The sequence below is a fragment of the Chrysemys picta genome, chromosome 2 (genome assembly GCF_011386835.1).
Source record: "Chrysemys picta bellii isolate R12L10 chromosome 2, ASM1138683v2, whole genome shotgun sequence".
Taxonomy (NCBI): domain Eukaryota; kingdom Metazoa; phylum Chordata; order Testudines; family Emydidae; genus Chrysemys; species Chrysemys picta.
In genome coordinates, this window is record NC_088792.1 from 4,322,014 (window position 1) to 4,342,248 (window position 20,235).

The 20,235-nt window shown below is 43.2% G+C and overlaps 1 protein-coding gene across 25 annotated transcripts in view; it reads left to right on the plus strand.

The window, feature by feature from the left end:
• Window positions 1–20,235, plus strand: part of MAP4 (microtubule associated protein 4) — a 251,893-nt gene that overhangs the window by 158,119 nt on the left and 73,539 nt on the right. For 23 of the 25 annotated variants that reach the window (XM_005295087.5, XM_005295091.5, XM_008173099.4 and 20 more), the window contains 6 exons: window positions 440–553; window positions 1,189–1,317; window positions 1,835–1,927; window positions 5,784–5,924; window positions 14,478–14,633; window positions 16,666–16,836. In XM_005295087.5, coding sequence (XP_005295144.2) covers window positions 440–553; window positions 1,189–1,317; window positions 1,835–1,927; window positions 5,784–5,924; window positions 14,478–14,633; window positions 16,666–16,836 — 804 coding nt within the window. The remainder of the gene's footprint in view (window positions 1–439; window positions 554–1,188; window positions 1,318–1,834; window positions 1,928–5,783; window positions 5,925–14,477; window positions 14,634–16,665; window positions 16,837–20,235) is intronic. The other 2 variants (XM_065586679.1, XM_065586681.1) reach the window with 1 other exon arrangement.

Consider the following 20,235-nt stretch of genomic DNA (forward strand, 5'->3'; position numbering starts at 1 on the left):
ATGCTTTTCCCCAAAGTGCAGTATGGGACATGACAGAATGACATTTGAGTTATCTGAGCTGGAACAGTTTTCATTTCTTCCTCAGATCAGATATACTGGTCCATCAAATCACCCAAGACTTAAATGCTGCTCTTCTTTGAGAGAGGGACATACAGGTGCACCATACAATATTTATTCTACTCTTTAACCTATCTTGGCTACAAAATAACACGGACAACCACATTTTCATGTTGGGTATAAATCTTGTGTGAAAGAGGACAAGTTATCTTTTTTTTTTTTTAAGATGGGGGGGGGGGAACACCCACATTTCCTAGCTTTGTATAACATCTTGCAGGGCAAAGTTGGTAGTGATGCTCATCCTCCGCATTCTTACATAATCTTGCTCTCCTGTTGTCATCCTTTTGTGGTTACATGTTTGACTTAGTCTCATGTTCCTCAGAGCCCTTCAAGATGCCCAGAGAGGATGTCATGTCTGATCATCTGCTACGTCCTTCTGAAATGGAGACTCGTCTACCATTCACAGAGCATTTTGAAGCTTCAGAAGAAGTTCATGGTATAATCCTCCATTGAATATGTTCATGGGCTGCTGTTAACTGGGGGTTCAGTTTTCAGTTTCTATATATGGAATTCAGGGCTGTCTACAGAAATCCATTAAATTGGCAATAGTGTAAAATTTTACCTCCTTTCTTCTCTTGAATCTCTTTTTGTCAACAGTATTTTCGGCCTGAGGTCTCTCAAGAGACCTTGCTTTTATCCCCTTTTTGTCCTATTTTATTTTAATTTAAAAAAAAAAAGCTGAATTAAACCAAAGTTATGGAAAACTTTAACTTCATCTTCAAATGTTTTGTCCCCATTTGTGGTTTTTTTCACTTTCCAGTTTTCAACATTTGGACCATGGCAGCTTGAGAGCTACTATAACAATAGCTTATTTGGGAGTAGTACCTGAAAGGCACACAACTTCCCTTCCCCTGCCCAATAACATTTGGTTAACTTTTTCTTGGTCTAGATCTAGTGCCTCTCCGAGTGAATTAACAGGTACAGTATATAGACTCGTGTATCCATTGTTTGTGATGAGAATAAAGTACATTGCTCTGTAAGTTAATGGACCTAATGAAATAAGTTTGTGTTGGAAACAAATCCGAATTCAAAAGGATGATAGCAGTGTCAAATGTACTTTGTTTCTTACAGCACCCCATGCAGCTATGATTGTACCTGAACTGCCTTCTCTGGGATCCCCATATTCTCCTGCAGAATTTATCGATCCATCTGCCTTCATCAGCCTGGATTCAACTACACAGTCTCTGCTGAATATAGCAGGTGAAACACACTTCTGTTGCTGCCATACTACTTTATAACTGGGGTCAGAGGGATCTGCGGGTCAGAAACTGTTAGGTGTATTAATCTTAAAAAGAGGATCATATTTGGCTTTTCCAGTTATATAAAATGAGTCAAGATTAAGAAAATATCCCATTGGAAAGAACATAAAATGCTTCAACTCCATTTTCAGTCAGCGATTTCTTAAGGTATTTGGGAGCAAAATATCCCATTGAGAGTGCGCCTCTTGTGCTGGTGGATCTTAAAATTGGTATTCGTTATTATCCCTTTCTTAATCCCTTAGATCCAGAATAATATCAGAGGAGAACATGTTCAGGTCCTGTAAGGTTTCCCAAGATGAACTAATAAGTTCTTGCTAAGAATGAAGTTGCAAGAACAGCAAAGCCTGTACCACATGAGTAAATATGTGGTTGCAATGTGTAGTTGAGCATCTGTTTTGAAGTCCAGAACCAGTGCTGTTGACATTGACAGGGCTATATATACTAATTGTTTCCCTTAGCACCTGCAAGAGTGACAGTGCCTGAAGAACATTGGCTGGGAGCTCAGCATGCTGTGGAGGGACTAGATGAATCTTCCTTTGTAGAGCCACCAGGTAAAAATAAAAGTATTGGGTTGTCCCCAGAAAATTTTCTGGAGTCTTTCAGCAGGATTTGAATGCCAGAAATAGATGGTCTTTCCTTCCCTCTTAAAAATGGAGGCTAAGAGCTGTATTGTGGGTACTATAGCATGACTAAGACACTGCTGTGTTGATTCTGTAACATCCTTGGAATAGAAAAAAATCTTCATTGGAGGTATGTTTTCTTACGGCAAGGTGCTCAGAATTGGGAAAAGAAATAAAATGAATTGTGAACTTCAGGTATCTCTCTGAAAATGGATTTATCCTTGCTATCTGGGGGGTCTATGTTCACCCCCAAGTGAGTTATTTGGGTGGACAGAATCAAGGAGCTTTTCTTGATGTTGATAATAAAGCCTTGTGCTTGAGTATCCTGCAAAGTCAGAGACATAGCTCTGTATGCCACTGCTAGGGATAGATCTCTGATTAAGATGTTGTCCAGGAGGGGTTACGGCTGGATCTGTGTGACCTGAGTCGGTCTATGATTATCACCAATATCTTTATAAAGACCTACAAGGCAGAGGACAAGCCAAATGGGAGCATCAGATATTGATAATGCTTCCTGATGTAGGCAAACCTTGGGAACCTGTGGTGGCACGGTCTGATTGAGATGTTGGAGGTATATGCATCCGCCAGATCTACTGAAGTCCTAAAATCTCTCTGGGACAGAGATGTCACTATAAAGGTTAGGGTCTCCACCTGGAACTTTGTTTTCTTCATCCACCTGTTGAGCCTTTTGAGATCTAGAATGGCTCTCATTCCACCTGTAAACATCTGAATGATGATGATGATAGATTTTTCAGGGTTCTACTCCATCTTCTGAGAGAATGCTCTCTATTACTCCCACATCCAGGAAATGAGAAATCTTGCCATATGCACTTTATTAAAAACAGTTTAAACAAATTTAGCACGATATAATGCTGATGGACTATACTTGCACTAAAGAAGTAGCGCTATAGAAAAAATTCTGATTTATTGACAGAATGATGCAAATAATATAACTTTACATTTGTCAACATTTTATTGGAAATTTCTATGGAGAGGTATTGAAACAAGGATTTGTTTTTAATTAAAAGCAATCTTTCTGGCATTTTTGGCTGCAAAATCAGTAATAATGTCATTGTATGACAAAGACGAAATTATGTGTTATTCGATTGCAAGAATAGCAAGACCAGTCAAGCATTCCTGACTCATTGTAGAGCGGAGATAATAGAATCAGAAGAACGGAGTTTCTGAAAACTAGAGCTCATTTGAAGACTGTTACAGGAATTGTCAGTAGAATATGAGTGGCAATGTACACATTAGGATATATGACAAAAGTTTGCTGGGATGAATAAACTGTACAGTGTCCATCACCACCTTTGCATTTGGCAACATTGATGACAAAGTACTCAATTCTTCATACAGTTCAAGTCCATTTAAATCAAAACTATCACCGTGCTTCAGGGCGCTCTCTAGGTTTTGTACTTTGTCATTAGCTGCTCTTGTTTTCCTATTTCGTTGAATTTAGTTTTGTCATACAAAAATCCAAACTATTAATAGTGTGCTCGTAAGGTATTAAACCTTTCATTAACAGCAGATATTGCTTTATCCATCACAACATTAAAAATTCAACCTCACATTTCTTTTCTGGATCTTCTATGGGCTCATCTGCTCCTTTATATTCCGCTTGCTGTTTTTTCCTCAAAACGCTTGTCATGTTCTGACATGGAAATTTTGGTTCTACACAAAGTGCCTCTGCAAACTCCCTTGCTGTAACCTGTGCTTCTTTGAATCCAGTTTCTCTGTATTTCACTAAAAAGTCTTGTGTGTTGTTTATAAGGTAAGTGTTGAATCAAGTTGCATCATTGGACTCTGCATTATTTTGCTTACACTTGAGATTTTAACAAGAATGTCATACCAGATTATGACAGATGTTAGAAACTAGAAGCTGGATATTTCAGAGGCCAATGACTGTGCTTCACTTTTAGCTTTTGGATCGCTGGCATCTTCCGAAAGAGCAACCAGCGCTTTGTAAACTTCCTCAGATTGATATCGCAACGTTTTTATACTTTCTTCTCTGCTTTCCCAGCATGTCTCAGATAGAGGCTTAACAGTAATACCACTGACATGTGCTTTGAATATTTGCCATCATTGAGTGGAAGCTGAAAAGAGCATGTAAATGCGTTGCAGCAAACCAAAAAAAGAAATAGCTTCTACAGAAGACTTGGCCATATCTCACAAAATCAAACTAAGGCTGTGGCATGCACACAGAACAAAAAAGGCTTGTGGATTTTTCCTCCAGCAATCCAGCTTGCACACCAGAAATGTGTCCTCTCCTAGTGGTGCCCTTATTGTAGCCTTGTCCTCTGAATGTTCATTATGGACATTCCCATTCGTTTTAGTTCATCAAGGAAAGCTTAAAGAAGTCCAAAACCTGTAGTGTCCTCTACTTCTAAAAATGTGATAACAGATTCCTTAACTTAATTTCACCGTTAAGACAGTCTTTTGTAGTAATTGGTTTCTTGAATTTCCTACCTCTAATGTCTTTAGGATATTCGAGACCTTCTATTCTCACCGGGCCTATCTCAAGTATGTCACATAATTTTTTGTTTAAATATTGTGGTCATGCGCCATTGTCATCTATATCCCATGCTAGTACAGTTTCAACTGTTGTAATTTCTTGTTTTGTGTCTGCATCTGTTTCAAATGATTATTCCGTGTATTGTTGAGTTTCTTGAACTTTGCATAAAAATTTTCTTCGGCAGTTACTGTGCCTTTGCCAGAATGCTAAAAAAATTAATTGGGTGGACGTAGCTTATTCCTGAAAAGGATCCCTTTTAAAAATTTCACTTTCTCACTCAATGTATCTATTCCTTGTACCTGTTGAGGGTCAGGTCTGCTGACTTCAGTGACAAGTGTGCGTTTACTAGATTTTATTCCTGTTAACCCTCCAGAGTAGGTGCAGCAGGGAGAACCAACAAAGGTGATGCTGGTGCATGCATGATCATCAGTTTTTAACGAAGTTCCATTTTCACAGCCATGTGCTGTACCGCATTGTTGTGACTCTCGGGAGACAGTGGGACTGCACAGGTATAACTGAGAGGAGAATTACACTGTGCAATGGAATTTGATCTGCAGAATCCTCATTATTGGTGGTGGTGAATAAGCCAGAAAGAATATAGCTTTACTCGGATTCCAAGTTGAGTGTTGTGGTGGCAGCTAGAAAAACAGTCTTATAAATGGGATAAACTTGTTTTGGAGTCATTAAAGGTACATCTGTGCAGCAAGCAGCAGCCCGTGGCAGCAAGTCTCAGAACCTCGGTCAACAGACTTGGGTTCTCAGGGCTTGGGCGGCTGCACTAAAATAGCTGTTGTAGATGTTGCAGCTCCAGCTGGAGCTCAGGCTCTGAAGCCTGTGGACAGGGGCGGGCTTCAGAGCCCAAGCTCCATCCCAAACTGCAAAATCTAGAATAGCTATTTTTAGCGCAGTAGCCCAAGCCTCTCAAAGTCCAAGTTGGTCAACTCCGGCTCTGAGATTTGCCGCCACATGCTGCTGCTCACTGTGTAGACATATATCCTGAGATGCCATTAGTGTGGAACACCATAATGGTATTTTTAGAGTCACTTTTCAGAGTAGAACCAAACTTCCTTACTTCAGTATTTGAGTAGTAGCATATTTAATTTGTGTTTCAGTAGTGTCCAGTGGCCTCTATTGGGATCCATTTATGTTACTAGGCATGGTACGAATGCATCCAAAGTCGCAGACCCTTATCAAAAGAGCTCATGTTATATACAGGTAGTGTTTCCAAATTCACTCACATGTAATCAACAAAAATTCCTTTTGTGTACCTAGAACCCCCCAGGATAGCTGATGCAGCAGAACAATATTTCCCAGGAAGTCCAGTGGCTGCTGCACCTGCTGCTGTTCCTCCTGCACTAACAGAGCCTACAGGGGAGACCAAAGCTACTGACACACCACAGGTTGAACCAACAGGTAAGATCTGTGGGTTTGTGTTGGTGATGGATTATTTGGTGATAGATTTAAGATTATGAAGAAACCATGGAGGGAAATATGCACAAGCAACAACTTCACAAGACCTATCATCATGGTGGAGACTCAGACAATACTAAAGACGATGAAACATAGGAAGGCAGTGGGACTGGCTGATGTACCAATTGAGTCATTTAAATATTTGGCCATGAGGGAGTGGTGATGATGAATTTTTTCAGTGTCATTCTCTGTACTGGAAAAATGCCCGATGTGTGGAGGAAGAGCACACTGGATATGTACGAGGGTCACACAACAATAGTGATAACTAGCTGTGGCTATAGTGAGTCATTCACTGTGAGGGTAGGTCTATATAAAGGATCAGCTTTAGGCCCATTCCCGTTTGTGATTGTAATGAACACCGTGACATATTCTTTGAGTAATGGTCCTTATGTGTACTCCACTCCATGTACCCGAGACTGGAGTTTTGTAGCAAGTAGTGTCTGTTGGTCTGCGCATGCTCAGTTGCTCTCCTTGTGCTCTGAACTGAGGGCATAATGGGCAGTGCGGACTGACACATCTCCAATTTCTCCTTACCGCCATATAGATTCACTCGGAATTCTGTGTCCGTTATAGTCTTCCTCTGCTGTCAATACTTGTAAATATATATTGTAAATAGTTTTTAGCAAATTTAGACTTGACGTGTTAGTGTTTTTGTAGCTATTATAGTTAGTATAGCTCCCCATCTTGGGAAGCTTCTCCCCGTGGAGAAGGAGTATGTCAAGAATCCAGGGGTTTAAGAACTGTATCTTCTGACCCCATTTCTTCTCCATCAATGATGAACACCAGCATTGCCTTGGAGAGGCTCACATCGCTGCCAAGTGTAGCTTCTGCTGCTCCTTCCCCCCTCAAACCCATGAGGGACAAGAGTTCCATCTGCAGAAACACTTCATGGAGAAGGCCATGAGACAGGCCCCAGTTGGACCCAGGCCAGGGAGAACCCCCTGTACAATAGCCTTAGATTGCAAGCAGCACCATTCCGAGCATGAGTTTTGGAGTAGAGGCCAAAAGAGTAGGGGATATTACTATAGGCATAAGGACAGATGCCTGTCCTAGATCTGCCTCTTTAAAAAGAAAAACCAAAAAAAAGTATCCCTCCCCATCTTGGTCCAAGTTGGTTGAGTCCTCATGCTCAGGTCCTAAGGAATTAGGTCTACATAAATCTTCCATCCAAGAATGAAAGGCGCAAAGGAAGGAGGATACGATGGTACTGGGTCCAGCTGCATCCCACAATCTAAAGATTGGCATCAGCTAGTACTGTCTCAGAGCTCCACATTGGACGCCCATTTGATGATGCCCACACCTCTGACTGGGATCCTCTAAGTACAGACCACTGAATGCTTGGATCCGTCAATCCCCACCTTGGATGACTTGAACTACAGGAAGGATTCAAACCTTTACCTTGTTGAAGGATATTTTCACTCTGCCATATTCACAATCCCCTCTTCTATTGGGCCCGGGCCTCCTTAGAGTGATTTCAAAGCCAGAAACCACTTTGAGGAGAAGAACCTCCCGTACTGCACTCACAAGTTAGAGCATTCTTCCACCAGTACTGATGGCACTGCTGATAGAACAGGAGTCTGCCTGTTGCTACTTGTGGGACCTGTGCTGTCGAACATATTAGTTAATGATCTGGAAAACGGAGTGAACAGTGAAGTGGCAATGTTTGCAGATGATTATACATTTATTCAAGATAGTTAAATACAAAGCAGACTGCAAAGAGTTACAGTGGGATCTCCCAAAACTGGATGATTGGGCAACAAAATGGCAGATGAAATTCAGTGTTAATAAGTGCAAAGTAATGCACATTGGAAAAAATAATCCTAACTACACACATATGGGTTCTAAATTAGCTGTTACCATTCAAGAAAGAGATCTTGAAGTCACTGTAGCTAGTTCTCTCAATGCGCAGCTGTGGTCAAAAAAGCTAACAGCATGTTAGGAACTATTAGGAAAGAGATAGGAAATATCATCATGCCACTATATAAATCCATGTTGCACCCACCCCTTGAATATTGTATCCGGTTCTGGTTTCCCCATCTCAGAAAGGATCTGGTGGAACTGGGAAATGTTCAGAGAAGGGCAACAAAGATGATCAAGGGTATGGACCGGCTTCCATATGATGAGATGACAACTACACCATCTTCCTATATCTGGATGACTGGCTACTCATGGGCAGATCAAACCAGGAGGTCCAGCTGGTGACCATATTCTTACTGCACCTTCCGAAATCACTGGGGATCTGTGTAAACAAAGAAAAGTCCACTTTGATTCCCATGAAGACTATAGATTTCATAGGAGCAATCCTAGACTTGTCCTCAGGAAAGACCTACTTCCTTCTAGACAGATTTCAGGCTACGGCCATATTGATAAATCAAGTCACCCTCAGACCTCACACCGCAATCAGGGTCTGTCTTTCCTTACTAGGCCACATAGCTGCATGTACATATATAACGCCATTTGCCAGACTCCACTTCAACTGCCTGCAGGCCTGGCTTCTGTCTGTTTACTCACCGTGGTGTTCAGGTTATCCTTATCTGGTAACAATCCCAGAAAAGGTCAGAGCCTCTCACATATGATGGACAAAACTGGGCCAGGTACAAACGGGAGTTCCCTGGCTTCCATCCACAACTGACACAACCATAATCACGGATGCATCCCTCATAGGATGGGAAGCCCATATGGACAATCACACTGCACAATACACTAGGGAGGCTAGAATGAATATCCATCTGCTGGAGATGAGGGCAGTTTGCCTAGCCTGCAAAGAATTCCTCCACCTCATAGGGTTCTGTTGCATCCAGATAACATTGGACAACATGACAGTCTTTTATATAAACAAACAGGGTGATCGAGATCTCATCCTCTGTGTTTAGGGGCAGTGAAGTTATGGAACTGGTGCGTTAAGAACCACATAGCACTCTGCAACATACCTATCATGTGCAGAATACTCTGGCAGACAATCTCGGCAGGCACTTCTCCTCAGACCATGAGTGGGAAATTCACAATTCTGTCTTGACTGAAATCTTCATCCAGTGGGGAACGCCTGTTCACCTCCCAACACCTTAGGGCCTGTTCACCTTCCAAGCAAACAAGAAATTCCGTCTCTATGGCTCCAGAGCAGCAGTAGGCCAAGACTCCAGGGATACCCTTCTGTTATCCTGGATGGACCATCTAAGGTACCTGTTTCCTCCCATCCCCCTGGAACCATAGGTTCTCTGGAAAATTCTGCATAACAAGGCCAGGTTTATCCTCCTCATACCCAATTGGTCCAGACAATTTTGATTTCCAGAGCTTCTACAAATGTCATCCCCCTATCCTCTCATCTATATCTGACCCTTTCTGGATTTGTTGACTCAAAAGAAGGGTAGGATCAGACATCCCAACCCAGACCCTGTTCATCTCACAGCCTGGTATTTGAATGGATATCAGATCAGGAATGATCATGTTCAGAGTCTGTCCAAATTGTCCTCAATCACAGCAGAAAACTCTCCACTATAAAATGCTGTCTAGCTAAATGGAGGCGTTCTCTACCTTGTCACAATGGAAGCAGTTATCATGAGAATCAGCAGATATCTCTGTAGTTTTAGGCTATCTGCTGTTCCTCAAAATGTCAGGACTTTCCATTACTTCATTGAAGGTTCACCTGGCAGCAATCAGTACCTTCCATTCTCTGGTAGAAGGCCAATCTATCTTTACTCACCCTACCACAATTGATTCTTGAAAGGCCTCACTAGGTCCTTCCTGCTGGTGACTAAACTCACACCACAATGAACAGGAGTACTTGTGGCACCTTAGAGACTAACAGATTTATTAGAGCATAAGCTTTCGTGGACTACAGCCCACTTCTCCGAAGAAGTGGGCTGTAGTCCACGAAAGCTTATGCTCTAATAAATCTGTTAGTCTCTAAGGTGCCACAAGTACTCCTGTTCTTTTTGTGGATACAGACTAACACGGCTGCTACTCTGAAACCTATCACACCACAATGGAATCTCAACTTGGTACTCTCAGCTTCTACCAAACTACCCTTCAAATTGATGGCTACATGTTCCATGTCATACCTTTCCACTAAGGTTGCTTTCTTAGTTGCTATCACATCAACCAGACTGATGAGTGAACTGGGAGCATTTGTGGCTGACCCACCATATATCATATTTCATAGAGAGAGAGCCTCCTTTTTCCTCAACCCAAAATGTATCCACAGGTAATTTCAGAGTTTCATGTGAATCAACCTATTCACTTATCAGTAGTCTTCCCAAAGCCTCATGCTTCCATCAAAGAAAAGACACTGCACTTCCAGGACATCAGACAGGCCTTGGCCTTCTATCCGCAAAGATCAAAACCTATTAGGAAAACACAAGACTGTTGGTATAGCAGAGCAATTGCGAGCACAAGAATTATCAGCCTAGAGACTTTCTTAGTGGATCTCTAGATGCATCAGTCAGTGTTATCAGTTGACAAGTATTCTTCCTCCAAATGGGGAGCAGGCCCACTCTGAGAGCCCAAGCAACCTCAGTGGCATCTGAGATGTACCAGTAATGGACATTTGTAAGGCAGCTACTTAGAGCTCCATCCACTCCTTTACAAAACATTATGCCCTTGTCCAAGGTTCTTCAGCAGATGCAGTCGTGTGGTCGGTAGTGTTAGCTATCCATACCAACTGCATCCTCACACCCTCCTCCTGTTTGAGTACCGCTTACCAATCACCCACATGTGGAATACATATAAGGACCAGCATTTGAAGAAAAAATGGAGAAGGTTACTTACCTGAAACCTGAGGTTCTTCAAGATGTGTGGTTCCTATCTGTATTCTAATACCCACCCTCCTTCCCCTCTGCTTTGGATCTTATCTGATTCATTGTAGGAGAAGGAACTTTATGCCCTCAGTTCGGAACACAAGGAGAGCAACTGCACAGGCATGGACCAACAGAGACTACTTGCTAAACATCTCCTGTCTCACGTGCAAGGGTACCCATATTTGGAATACAGATAGGGACCACACATCTTGAAGGACCTCTAGTTACAGGTAAGTAATCTCCATTGACAGCAAAGGCTCCATGGAGAATGCTTTTTGCCTATGACATTATGTTGTGCCGTGAAAATAAATCCAAACTGGAAAGGGACCTAGAACTGAACTAGAAAAAATAGCTTATGAAAATGGCATATGAATCAGCTGGAATCCATGTGGTGCTTTGTTGATAGGGACTGCAAGATGCTAGTGAAATTAGATGGTAGAATGTTAGTCTGTGTGACAATTTAAATATCTGGATTCAGTCCTGAGCCATATTGGGAATGTGGATACAGATGTCATGGAGGTGCATGGAGAGTACTTGGTGTAAATTGAGGGAGTTGACAGGAATTTCTGCAATAAGAATATGCCAGGTAAACTAAAGAGCAAATTATATAAGATCATGATTAGGCCAGCCATGATGTGCGGGTTGGAATGTTAGCCAATGAGGAAGAGAGAAATACTACTACTAATTCACACTGCTGTAATGAGACTGATCAGGTGGCTGTTGGGTAAGACGAGAGCTGATAGGCTATGCACTGAAAGAGTACAAGCCATTATGCAGGTAGTCCCCATCATATAAAATCTGAGGGAATATTGACTGAGATGGCTGGATCATGTGAGACGATATGTGAGATATTTTGGCCAGAAAGTACCAGATCTAATGGTCAGACTCATGGGACAAAGACCAATGAGGAAGACCTAGAAAAAGGTGGTTCAAGATGCTGAAGGAGGATGTGAAGAAAGTTGATGTCAGCTTGGAAGACGAAGAACAAGAGCTGCCAAGCCTGATTGATGGGGTAAGGCGAAGAAGATGATGATTAAAGATTACTTTAAGGGCTCAGATCCATCACTAAAGTTTGAAGGTGTTGGGATCTAGGATTGAGCCCGTTTTAGTGAAGATAGCATATTATCAAAGCTTCCAGCAAAACCCCACCATGAGTGAAAATTCAGAGGTGGGAGGGTTTGGCTGAATTGTATGGCTAGGGAATGATAAATCTAGTACACCTTCAGTTGTTGCATTAAATATGCCCAGAAGCTGATTAAATGATTCTTTACTACCTCATAACCCACAGCTCTTGCAGAATGTGAAGTTACAAAAACTGGGTTATCTTTATTTGTGGTTAGTAGTGTTTATATATATATATATATATATTTATGTGTGTGTGTAAGACTGACTTGTGATCCAACTTTGCTTTAATCATACCAAGGTGATCACAAGTTCAATTTATTGATGATTCTTTACCCTGTTGTTCATATTGTTCACGGCCTCCTGTGAGTCTGAGGCCATCTCTACACTGTAAAGTGACTTAACGTGTGTCAGCATACAGCCACTGCAGTAATTGCATTGCTCGTGTATGTGTACACTTTGCTGCTTGTGTCAGCAGTGCGCATCCTCCCTGGGAGCACGTGCATCAATTGTACTGTAAGTGTGGTGCACTGTGGGATGGCTTCTGAAAGCCAGTAACAGTCGATGTAAGCAATGCAGTGTCTACACTGACACTGAGTCACCCTAACTACATCAACAATGACTCTATACCTCTCGTGGAGGTGGAGTTAAGTCAGTGTAGTAGGACAATTACAGCGGCAGGAGCCAAATTTTAGTGTTGACACTTCTGTAGTTAGGTTAACATAAGCTGGGTTGCGTCAACCTAACTCTGTAGTGTAGACCAGGCCTCAGGGTTTGTTGGAGTGCAACAATACTACTTGCCCCTGTATACCTTTCCCAGTAATATATATTCTGTACCAATCATTTAATTTATTTTGGAGAGGGTCATACCCTAGCTGAAACGGTGAACAATAAATATCAGTCAATGACTTGGCTTTGGAAACTCAGGTGTACTGCATAATTGGTATAGCCTAGATATATATATATATATAGGGTTTTTTAGATCACCGAGCACAGTAGTGAGAGTATCAGTTATGGCTGGAGAAAGTGAGTCCTGTAGTGTTGATTAAAGGAGGTGGTCAGATTAAAAAGTAAGTTTTATAAAATGAATTTCTTAACCTTTGTCAACACTTTAGATCAGCGATACACAGACTGAGGCTCTCGAGCCGCAAGCGGCTCTTTAACGTGGCTCTTTGCAGCACGTGATATTAAAACATGGTGTGATTTAACTATTACCCAATAGTTATTAACCAATCAGGATACTTTTACTATGTTATTAACGAAGTGTAGCTGATAAAATAATAATACTTGCTCAGTCATTTTGCTGTGAGAATAATCTATATAAAATAGTAAATAAAACAATGAAGTCACACTACTGTGGCTCTTTTGGGTAATGTTGATCGCCAGTATGGCTCGTGAACCACTGAGTTCTGAGTATCATTGCTTTAGATTATTAAGAATCTAGTTTTAAAACTTAATTTGCTTCCCACAATTTATACTGGTGATCACTTTTTCTGTATTTCACTAAGTTTGGACAACGAAAATAGATATTTTTTGGTTTTGGTAACTATCGTATTCTGACTTGAGTGCCTTCAGACTATGCTGTGTTACATATGGAGCAAATACTTCAGGAGAATATTTAAATCAAAATAAACAGTATGAAAACACTTCTTTGGGTTTTATTAGGGTTTTGTAAAAAAAAACAAAACAAAAAAAACCTTGTTTTTAAAAGCTGAAATTTTAGGCTTAAATTGACTGTGTCCTTGAAGAATTTCAGAGCTTCTGAAGTCATTGGGAACTGGGAGACAGTTGATGACTGTTGAATAAAATAAGAGCCCATGAGCCACATTCTAAAGCCTGTATACTTTCCAAGCTGAGTTCTGTTGTCAAGTGCAGAGTCAGGCGTTGCCAGTGCTTGGATCAGAGAAGAAGGTCCTGTTAGTGATTTAGTTGATGGTAGTGCCTTCTAAGTCAGGAGTAAACCAGTGCTCCTGCTTGAGATAGCCATGGGCACTGGGCAACTGGAGACGCTGTTTCTTTTTAAATATGATGGAAAACAAGGTTCTGAGCACTTGTGGTCACTGAAGATCCCACGGTACTTTTTTCAAGTGTAGAGGTGTAGCCAGCTGAATGTATACTATATCGTGATATTTAAATAAGTCATTCTCATTCCTATTTAATGCATGCTGTACATTGCCACATGCCAGAAGATGACCAATTGTGCCTCCTCATATGCTCCTAGTGGATTTTCAGGCTATAAGACTGCATACCTGACTAGGAATTAGCTCTATTAAAAATAGGGTGTATAGTGGAATACAGTAGTTTGAGACACTTTGGTAACACACAAGTGTCAAATAAGGCATGTAGACAAGGATGCAGACTTTGGAGTATTTTGTACTGTACCTTTTGCTGCCATTTGTACAAGAAGGTGTATCTGTCATTACCACTAATAGGAATGATACACAGTCACATAAGGAAAAAATATGCCCCTTAAAGACTAGTTTGTAGGTGCTTTTCCTTTTCTTGTCATCCCCCGTTTACAACCTTCAGAACTAGCAATATTTAGCATACTGGTTTCTTTAACTTCTGTTAATCTCTGCAGCGTCTGTTCCAGTGTTGGGAGACGTGTCTGTTCCAGTGTTGGGAGACGTGTCTGTTCCAGTGTTGGGAGACGTGTCTGTTCCTGTAGTGGAAGAGCTGATGGTGTTTGAACCTTCTGTTGAGCAACACAAGTCAGCTCTTAATGAACCTCCAACAGGTAAGCGGACACCAGAAAGTCTGCATAAACTGTTACCTGGAGACTTAAATATTTTGGCAAATCCTGTATGAAGGCCACTATGAGACCTGAGTCTACAAAGGAAAGTCTTACTAAAAACCCTGCAGTACAGTAACTGGTGTAAATCCAGATATACAAGTTCCAGTAAGATTGTTGAACACGAGTTAATGCATTCATCCAAAGTAAATATTGCTCTGATCTGTCTTAAACTCAGCCTCCTGGTTGCAGCTCAACTCTGCTGCCAAGGTATGCACAATAGGAAATGGTTCACAAGGGTATTTCATGTATACAATATGGAACTGATATTTTATTGTCCATTTTAGGACTTTGCATTGCTCTAAAGCACTATGGAATCTTTGGGGGAAATCAAGGTTTCAGAGAGAGATTTAGTGCAAGCCGTCAAAAGGCCTGTTTACCCATCCCTAGTGGCAATTATTTTGTGAATATATTATGGTATCCAAAATATGTACTATAGGTTCCAAGATATGCCAAGTGATGTATAGACAAATAAGAAGACATAGTGCCTGCCTCAAAGGGCCTCTAATCTGAATAAGGCCTATTAGATTTTGTTGCTGGGTAGATACATTTTTTGGCAGTTTTGCCAGGTTGCTTTAGCTAAAGAATTCAGGGATTGAGGACAGGGATATGAAATGAGAAATGTTTGTATTCTGGCAGTGGGCAGGGGATTTTATTGTGTATGGGGCATGATCATTGTAGCCCATGCTGTACAATCAGAAGAAGCTAGCATGGTCCCTGCTGAGTCGAAGTTATGATGTACGTTTGACAGACAGTATAGTTCAGACTCTCAATACGGGAAAGGTAAGCTGTAAAGCACACCCTGGTAAGGACAGCAGTCACTTTTTAAATGTTATTCACTTGTTGCTTTAGTGTCTTAACATTGGTAGGGTTTTGGGTCGAAGTGAGTTTTTAAAGGGAGAGGTTTTAACTAAAAGCCGCAGGCTAGGGAATGAGGGGTGGTATGGAAGAAGTTGTGAATACAAGAGCCAGACACTGTGGGCAGATGTATTTAAACAGGCAGGTTTAAGAAGTGGATAGGCTTCCAGGAGAAGTGAGAAGGAGGAAATGAAGGCAGAAACACAGGTTACGGGGGTGTAGAGAAGATGAAGAGACATTGAGATTTTCTGTGGGAGGCCAGAGTAATCAATGAAAGGATAAGATTAGGGGAATGGAATAGTCAGAACAGTAGGAATGGGGATATTGTTTTGCATGATCTGAAAGGGAATGGGTTGAGAATCAGGTTAGCTAGCGGGGAAGGGGTGACAGTAACTGACACCAGTGGTAACCAAAGCCTGAACAAAGATTTTGGGGAACCAGATGGAGAAGAAGAATGAGAGGAAATTCAAGACAATGCAATGACAATGGCTGATGGGAGAAGTAAGGACATGGTATAGATGGGCAAAAAAAGTGGTATTTCACTATGCTTAGTCTGACCTGCTGACGAGACAGCTAGAATGAAATCGGAGGGACAGTTGGAGAGGTGAGATTGGACAAGTAGGGAATTACGATAGTTGGAGCCATGTGAGTGAAGAGTTCATTTGTAGATAAAATGTAAAGTAAAAAGAAGAGGACCAAGGAAAGAACCTGGAGAGATCTCAGGAGAAGTGGGGGAGGAGGATCTGCCACAAGAGCAGCTGGTGAGGCAGGACAGCAGAGATGTAAAAGCCCAAGTTGAAGAGAATTCTGGAGTGAACGAGCAGGCAGTAGAAAAAGAGGTTCAGGAAATCCCTTAGACTTACGCAGGAGGAGGTCAGAGTAAGCTCATACTTACTGGAGAGTTTGGGAAGAGCAGTTTCAAAGGAACAGATGGTAACTGGATTGCCTGGGATTAGGAGGGAGCCAGAGGACAAGAATTCAAGGCACTGTGAATAGACTGCTTTCTCAAGGAACTTGGAGGCAAATTGGGGGAGGGAGGAGAGTAGTTGGAGAGGTAAGTTGGGGTCTCAACTGTTTACAAGTAGAAAAACCACTAACTTTTAAAATTTGTTGTAAACAGTATCGTCTGCCCCAACTGTGGTAATGGAACAAAAAATGACTGTCCCAGAAGCCTCTACTCCTGGTGCAGATAGTATTCCTGTGCTAGAGAATGTGGAAGAGAATAAACCATCTCCCAGCAAACATACAGAGCATCTTCTGAAGCCAAATGAAGAACTCCCAGAGCTGGCAGGTGAGAAATCTATAAACCTGGGTACAAAATCAATAGGGCTTCTTTGTTATGGAGTCAGCATTTTTGATTGCGCTTAACTCTTCTCCCTCCCAATTTCTCTCTCACTATTCCTCCGCCTTTGGCAGAAACCATGCAAAGAAAACTTCAGCCCCAAGGTGAATGTTTTGGAAAGTTATGAGCATGTGAAAATGGGGGGTTATATTAGAAACTGTTTCTCAGCCTCAACCTGGGGGGTAACCGTTGCAGATTGCTGTAATGTAGATATGATTTCCATTAAGGACATGGGAGGGAATTTTTATTTCTTTTCCCTTTTTTCCCCATGCATATTTGTTGTATCCATTGAATGTGGTGGTTGGTTTATTACAATTTTTATTTTTTATATCTTTGTATAAAGTAATTACATGTATAGAACTTAAAAAATTCAAGGTAATTAAAAATCTAATAGGTCTCTAATGTGATGACTTTAAAAGAACTAAATTGTGTCTGAATTTTATGTCCCTGTTAATTTTTTATGTATATAATAATAATAAGCCCTTAAATGTAGTACGACAATCCACGTTTTGGAAGCTGTGTCCAAACTTTAATTTTTAATCAGCGTTGTGAACCGAGTGTTTGTTTTAGCTAGCATGTTACAAGATGTTTCTGTCCCTTTTTTAGGTGAAGTTAATGGTTAACTTTCTCCTGTATTTTGGTAGTTTTGCAAGCCTCCTTGTTAGTTGATACAGTTAACAAATATTGGAAAGAGCAACTGTACAGTGATAAAGCATTACAAGTTCAGTTTGAGTTGTGTGAAAGCCTGTGTTGTATGAACTCTTGATCCTTCTTCAAGTGTTTGCTCATGTCGATTCCATTCTAGGTGTGTGCGCACGCCCATGTGCGCAGTCGTCAGAGATTTTTGCCTTAGCAGTATCTGTAGGGCCAGCCATGGTGCCCCCTTGAGTGCCGCGCTCATGCATCGATATATCAGGCGCCGCTGGCCCTATGCCCTCTCAGTTTCTTCTTACCGCCCACAGTGGTTAGTCAGAGTGCCTTTCCTTGCATAGCAAGTGCTAGCGGTTTTGTCTCTTCTGACTTTGAGCCTTAGGGCCTTGTAAATAGTTTGTTTATAGTAGTTAGTGTTAAGTAGTTAAGTGTAGTTAGAAGTTACTCGCAGGCGGGGCATGCCCTGCTCTCCGGGGTTTAAGCCCTGAGCGGACTGTAACAGGCCTGTAAGTGACCCATACACCAGCTGCCTCAAGTGCCTGGGGGAATCACATGTGAAGGACAAGTGTCGTATTTGTACAAATTTTTGACCCAGGACTCAGAAAGAGCAGGATATTCATTTCCGGGCTCTTCTCATTTCCAGCTCTTCATCCAGCTTCCGAGCCGTCCCTCCAAGACTCACCTAATACCTTAGTCTCAGTGCACAGCGCACCCCTGGCTCCGCCCGGCACTGGTCCCCATCGCTGGTGCCCAAAAAGAAAACAAAGAACCCTGGCTCCACGGCACCGGGCAAGAAGGACCATGGGACATTGGGCAAAGGACTCGGTTTGGGCTGCCCAGCAGCTCTGAAGCCACATGTACGTGCCTCCCCGGTTGGGGCCCTTAGCCCCTTAAAGGATCCACCACTGGCTCCCGGGAGCAGTAGGGGACCCAAACTCCTGATAGCGACGAGAGAGCAGAGGTCTCCACCCACACTGCTGGCACCACCGATGCCACAGGAAATGGCAAAGGCTCCCCACGAGATCAAGCCAGCAACTAACAGTTCTCGGCAGTGGAGTGCTGCCGATGCCCCAAGACAAGGCAGTGCTCTCCTCCGCGCCGCAGATCTCCAGAGTTGCAGTCCAGATCCTCTGGAGCTTGCCCTTGGTCACAGGCACTGCGATCGTGGTTCCCGCAGTCTCAACATGGATCACCTAAGGGGGAGGCGCTAGTCTCCATACTACTGGCACTGTTCACCCTCCTGCCAGTCATCCTCTTGGCGCAGATCTCGGTTGCCTGCCCCGTGGGAGCACTCCCCATCACAACTCCGGTCCCCCCAGCACCAGTCCCCTCGATACCGGCACCGATCCTCTCATTCCAGGCACCGGTCTCCAGCGGCGACGGTCAGCAGGCAGATGCAGGTGTCGATGGCCCCACCATGGTCACCGGAAGGTGATTCCTCTGGCATGGAAGGGCAGTTCAGCCCCTTGCCCAGACTCCACCAGCATGATTGGGCTCCTGGGGCCACGTTGACATTGACGGCACTGTCTTGGCAGCGTGGCCAGTGGCCAGCTCAGTGCGTTGGGCTTGCCAGTCATGACGATGCCCCCTTCGCACTGCTCATCTGCCGCTGCCTCGGAGCAACATTTGGCAGCACCAATGGCACCAGGCTTGGTGCATGAGTCACGCTTGGAGGTCAGGGTAGAGGACACTGCACCCACCCCTAACCCTCCTTCCCCCATGGGGCATGATGCTCCGGGGCCACCGTCGGTGGTACAGTCGTAGTCTTCATCTCCGGATGAGGCGGGCGCAGGCCCCTTGAGGGACAACCCGCCGGACGATTTTAAAGAACCAGCCGGCCCTTCTTTGATGGGTGGCCAAGAACTTGGGCCTAGCGGTGGAGCAGATGGCCTAGCAGGTGGACACTTTGTTCAACTTCCTCTCAGCCTCTACCCCTGCCCATGTTGCACTACTGGTGCATGACGGGGTCCTCAAAATTGACAAGGCCCTCTGGCAAACCCTGTCTACCATCTCTCTCACCTCCAAAAGGTCCGAAAAGAAGTACTTTGTCCCAGCCAAAGGGTTCAAGTACCTTTATACCTACCCACCTCCGTGCTTGTTGGTTGTCTCTGCAGCCAATGAAAAAGACAAGCAGGGGCACACCAGCTCAACTCCCAAAAATAAAGATGTCAAAAGCCTTTTGGGACAAAAATTTATTCCACTGCCAGCCTACAATTCCAGGTGGCAAACCATCAGGCCCTCTTGGGTAGATACAATTTTAACTTATTATTGGACTCCCTTCATAAGTTCAAGGAGTCCCTCCCGCGGGCTTTGGCCCAGGAATTTGGCACCCTGGTAGATGAAGGCACCATGGCGGCTAGGAGCTCCCTCCAAATGGGGTGGGATGTGGCGGACTTGGCAGCCAGGGGGGTCGCGTCGATGGTGGTTATGACGGGCAGCTCCTGACTTCAGACCTCCGGCCTTTCCCAAGAGATGCAGACCTCCATCTAGGACCTCCCTTTTGATAGGAACAGTCTCTTCTCCAAACAGATGGATGTGAGGCTGCATGGGTTGAAGGACACTCGGGCCACCCTTCGCTCACTGGGGATGCATATGCCGCAGTCTGCATGGAAGCCGTTCCGGCTGCTCCCACCGCCAAGGCCTTGGCAGCCTTGTCAGGGGTCTGCAAGGAGAAGGGATAGAGACATGAGTCTGAGT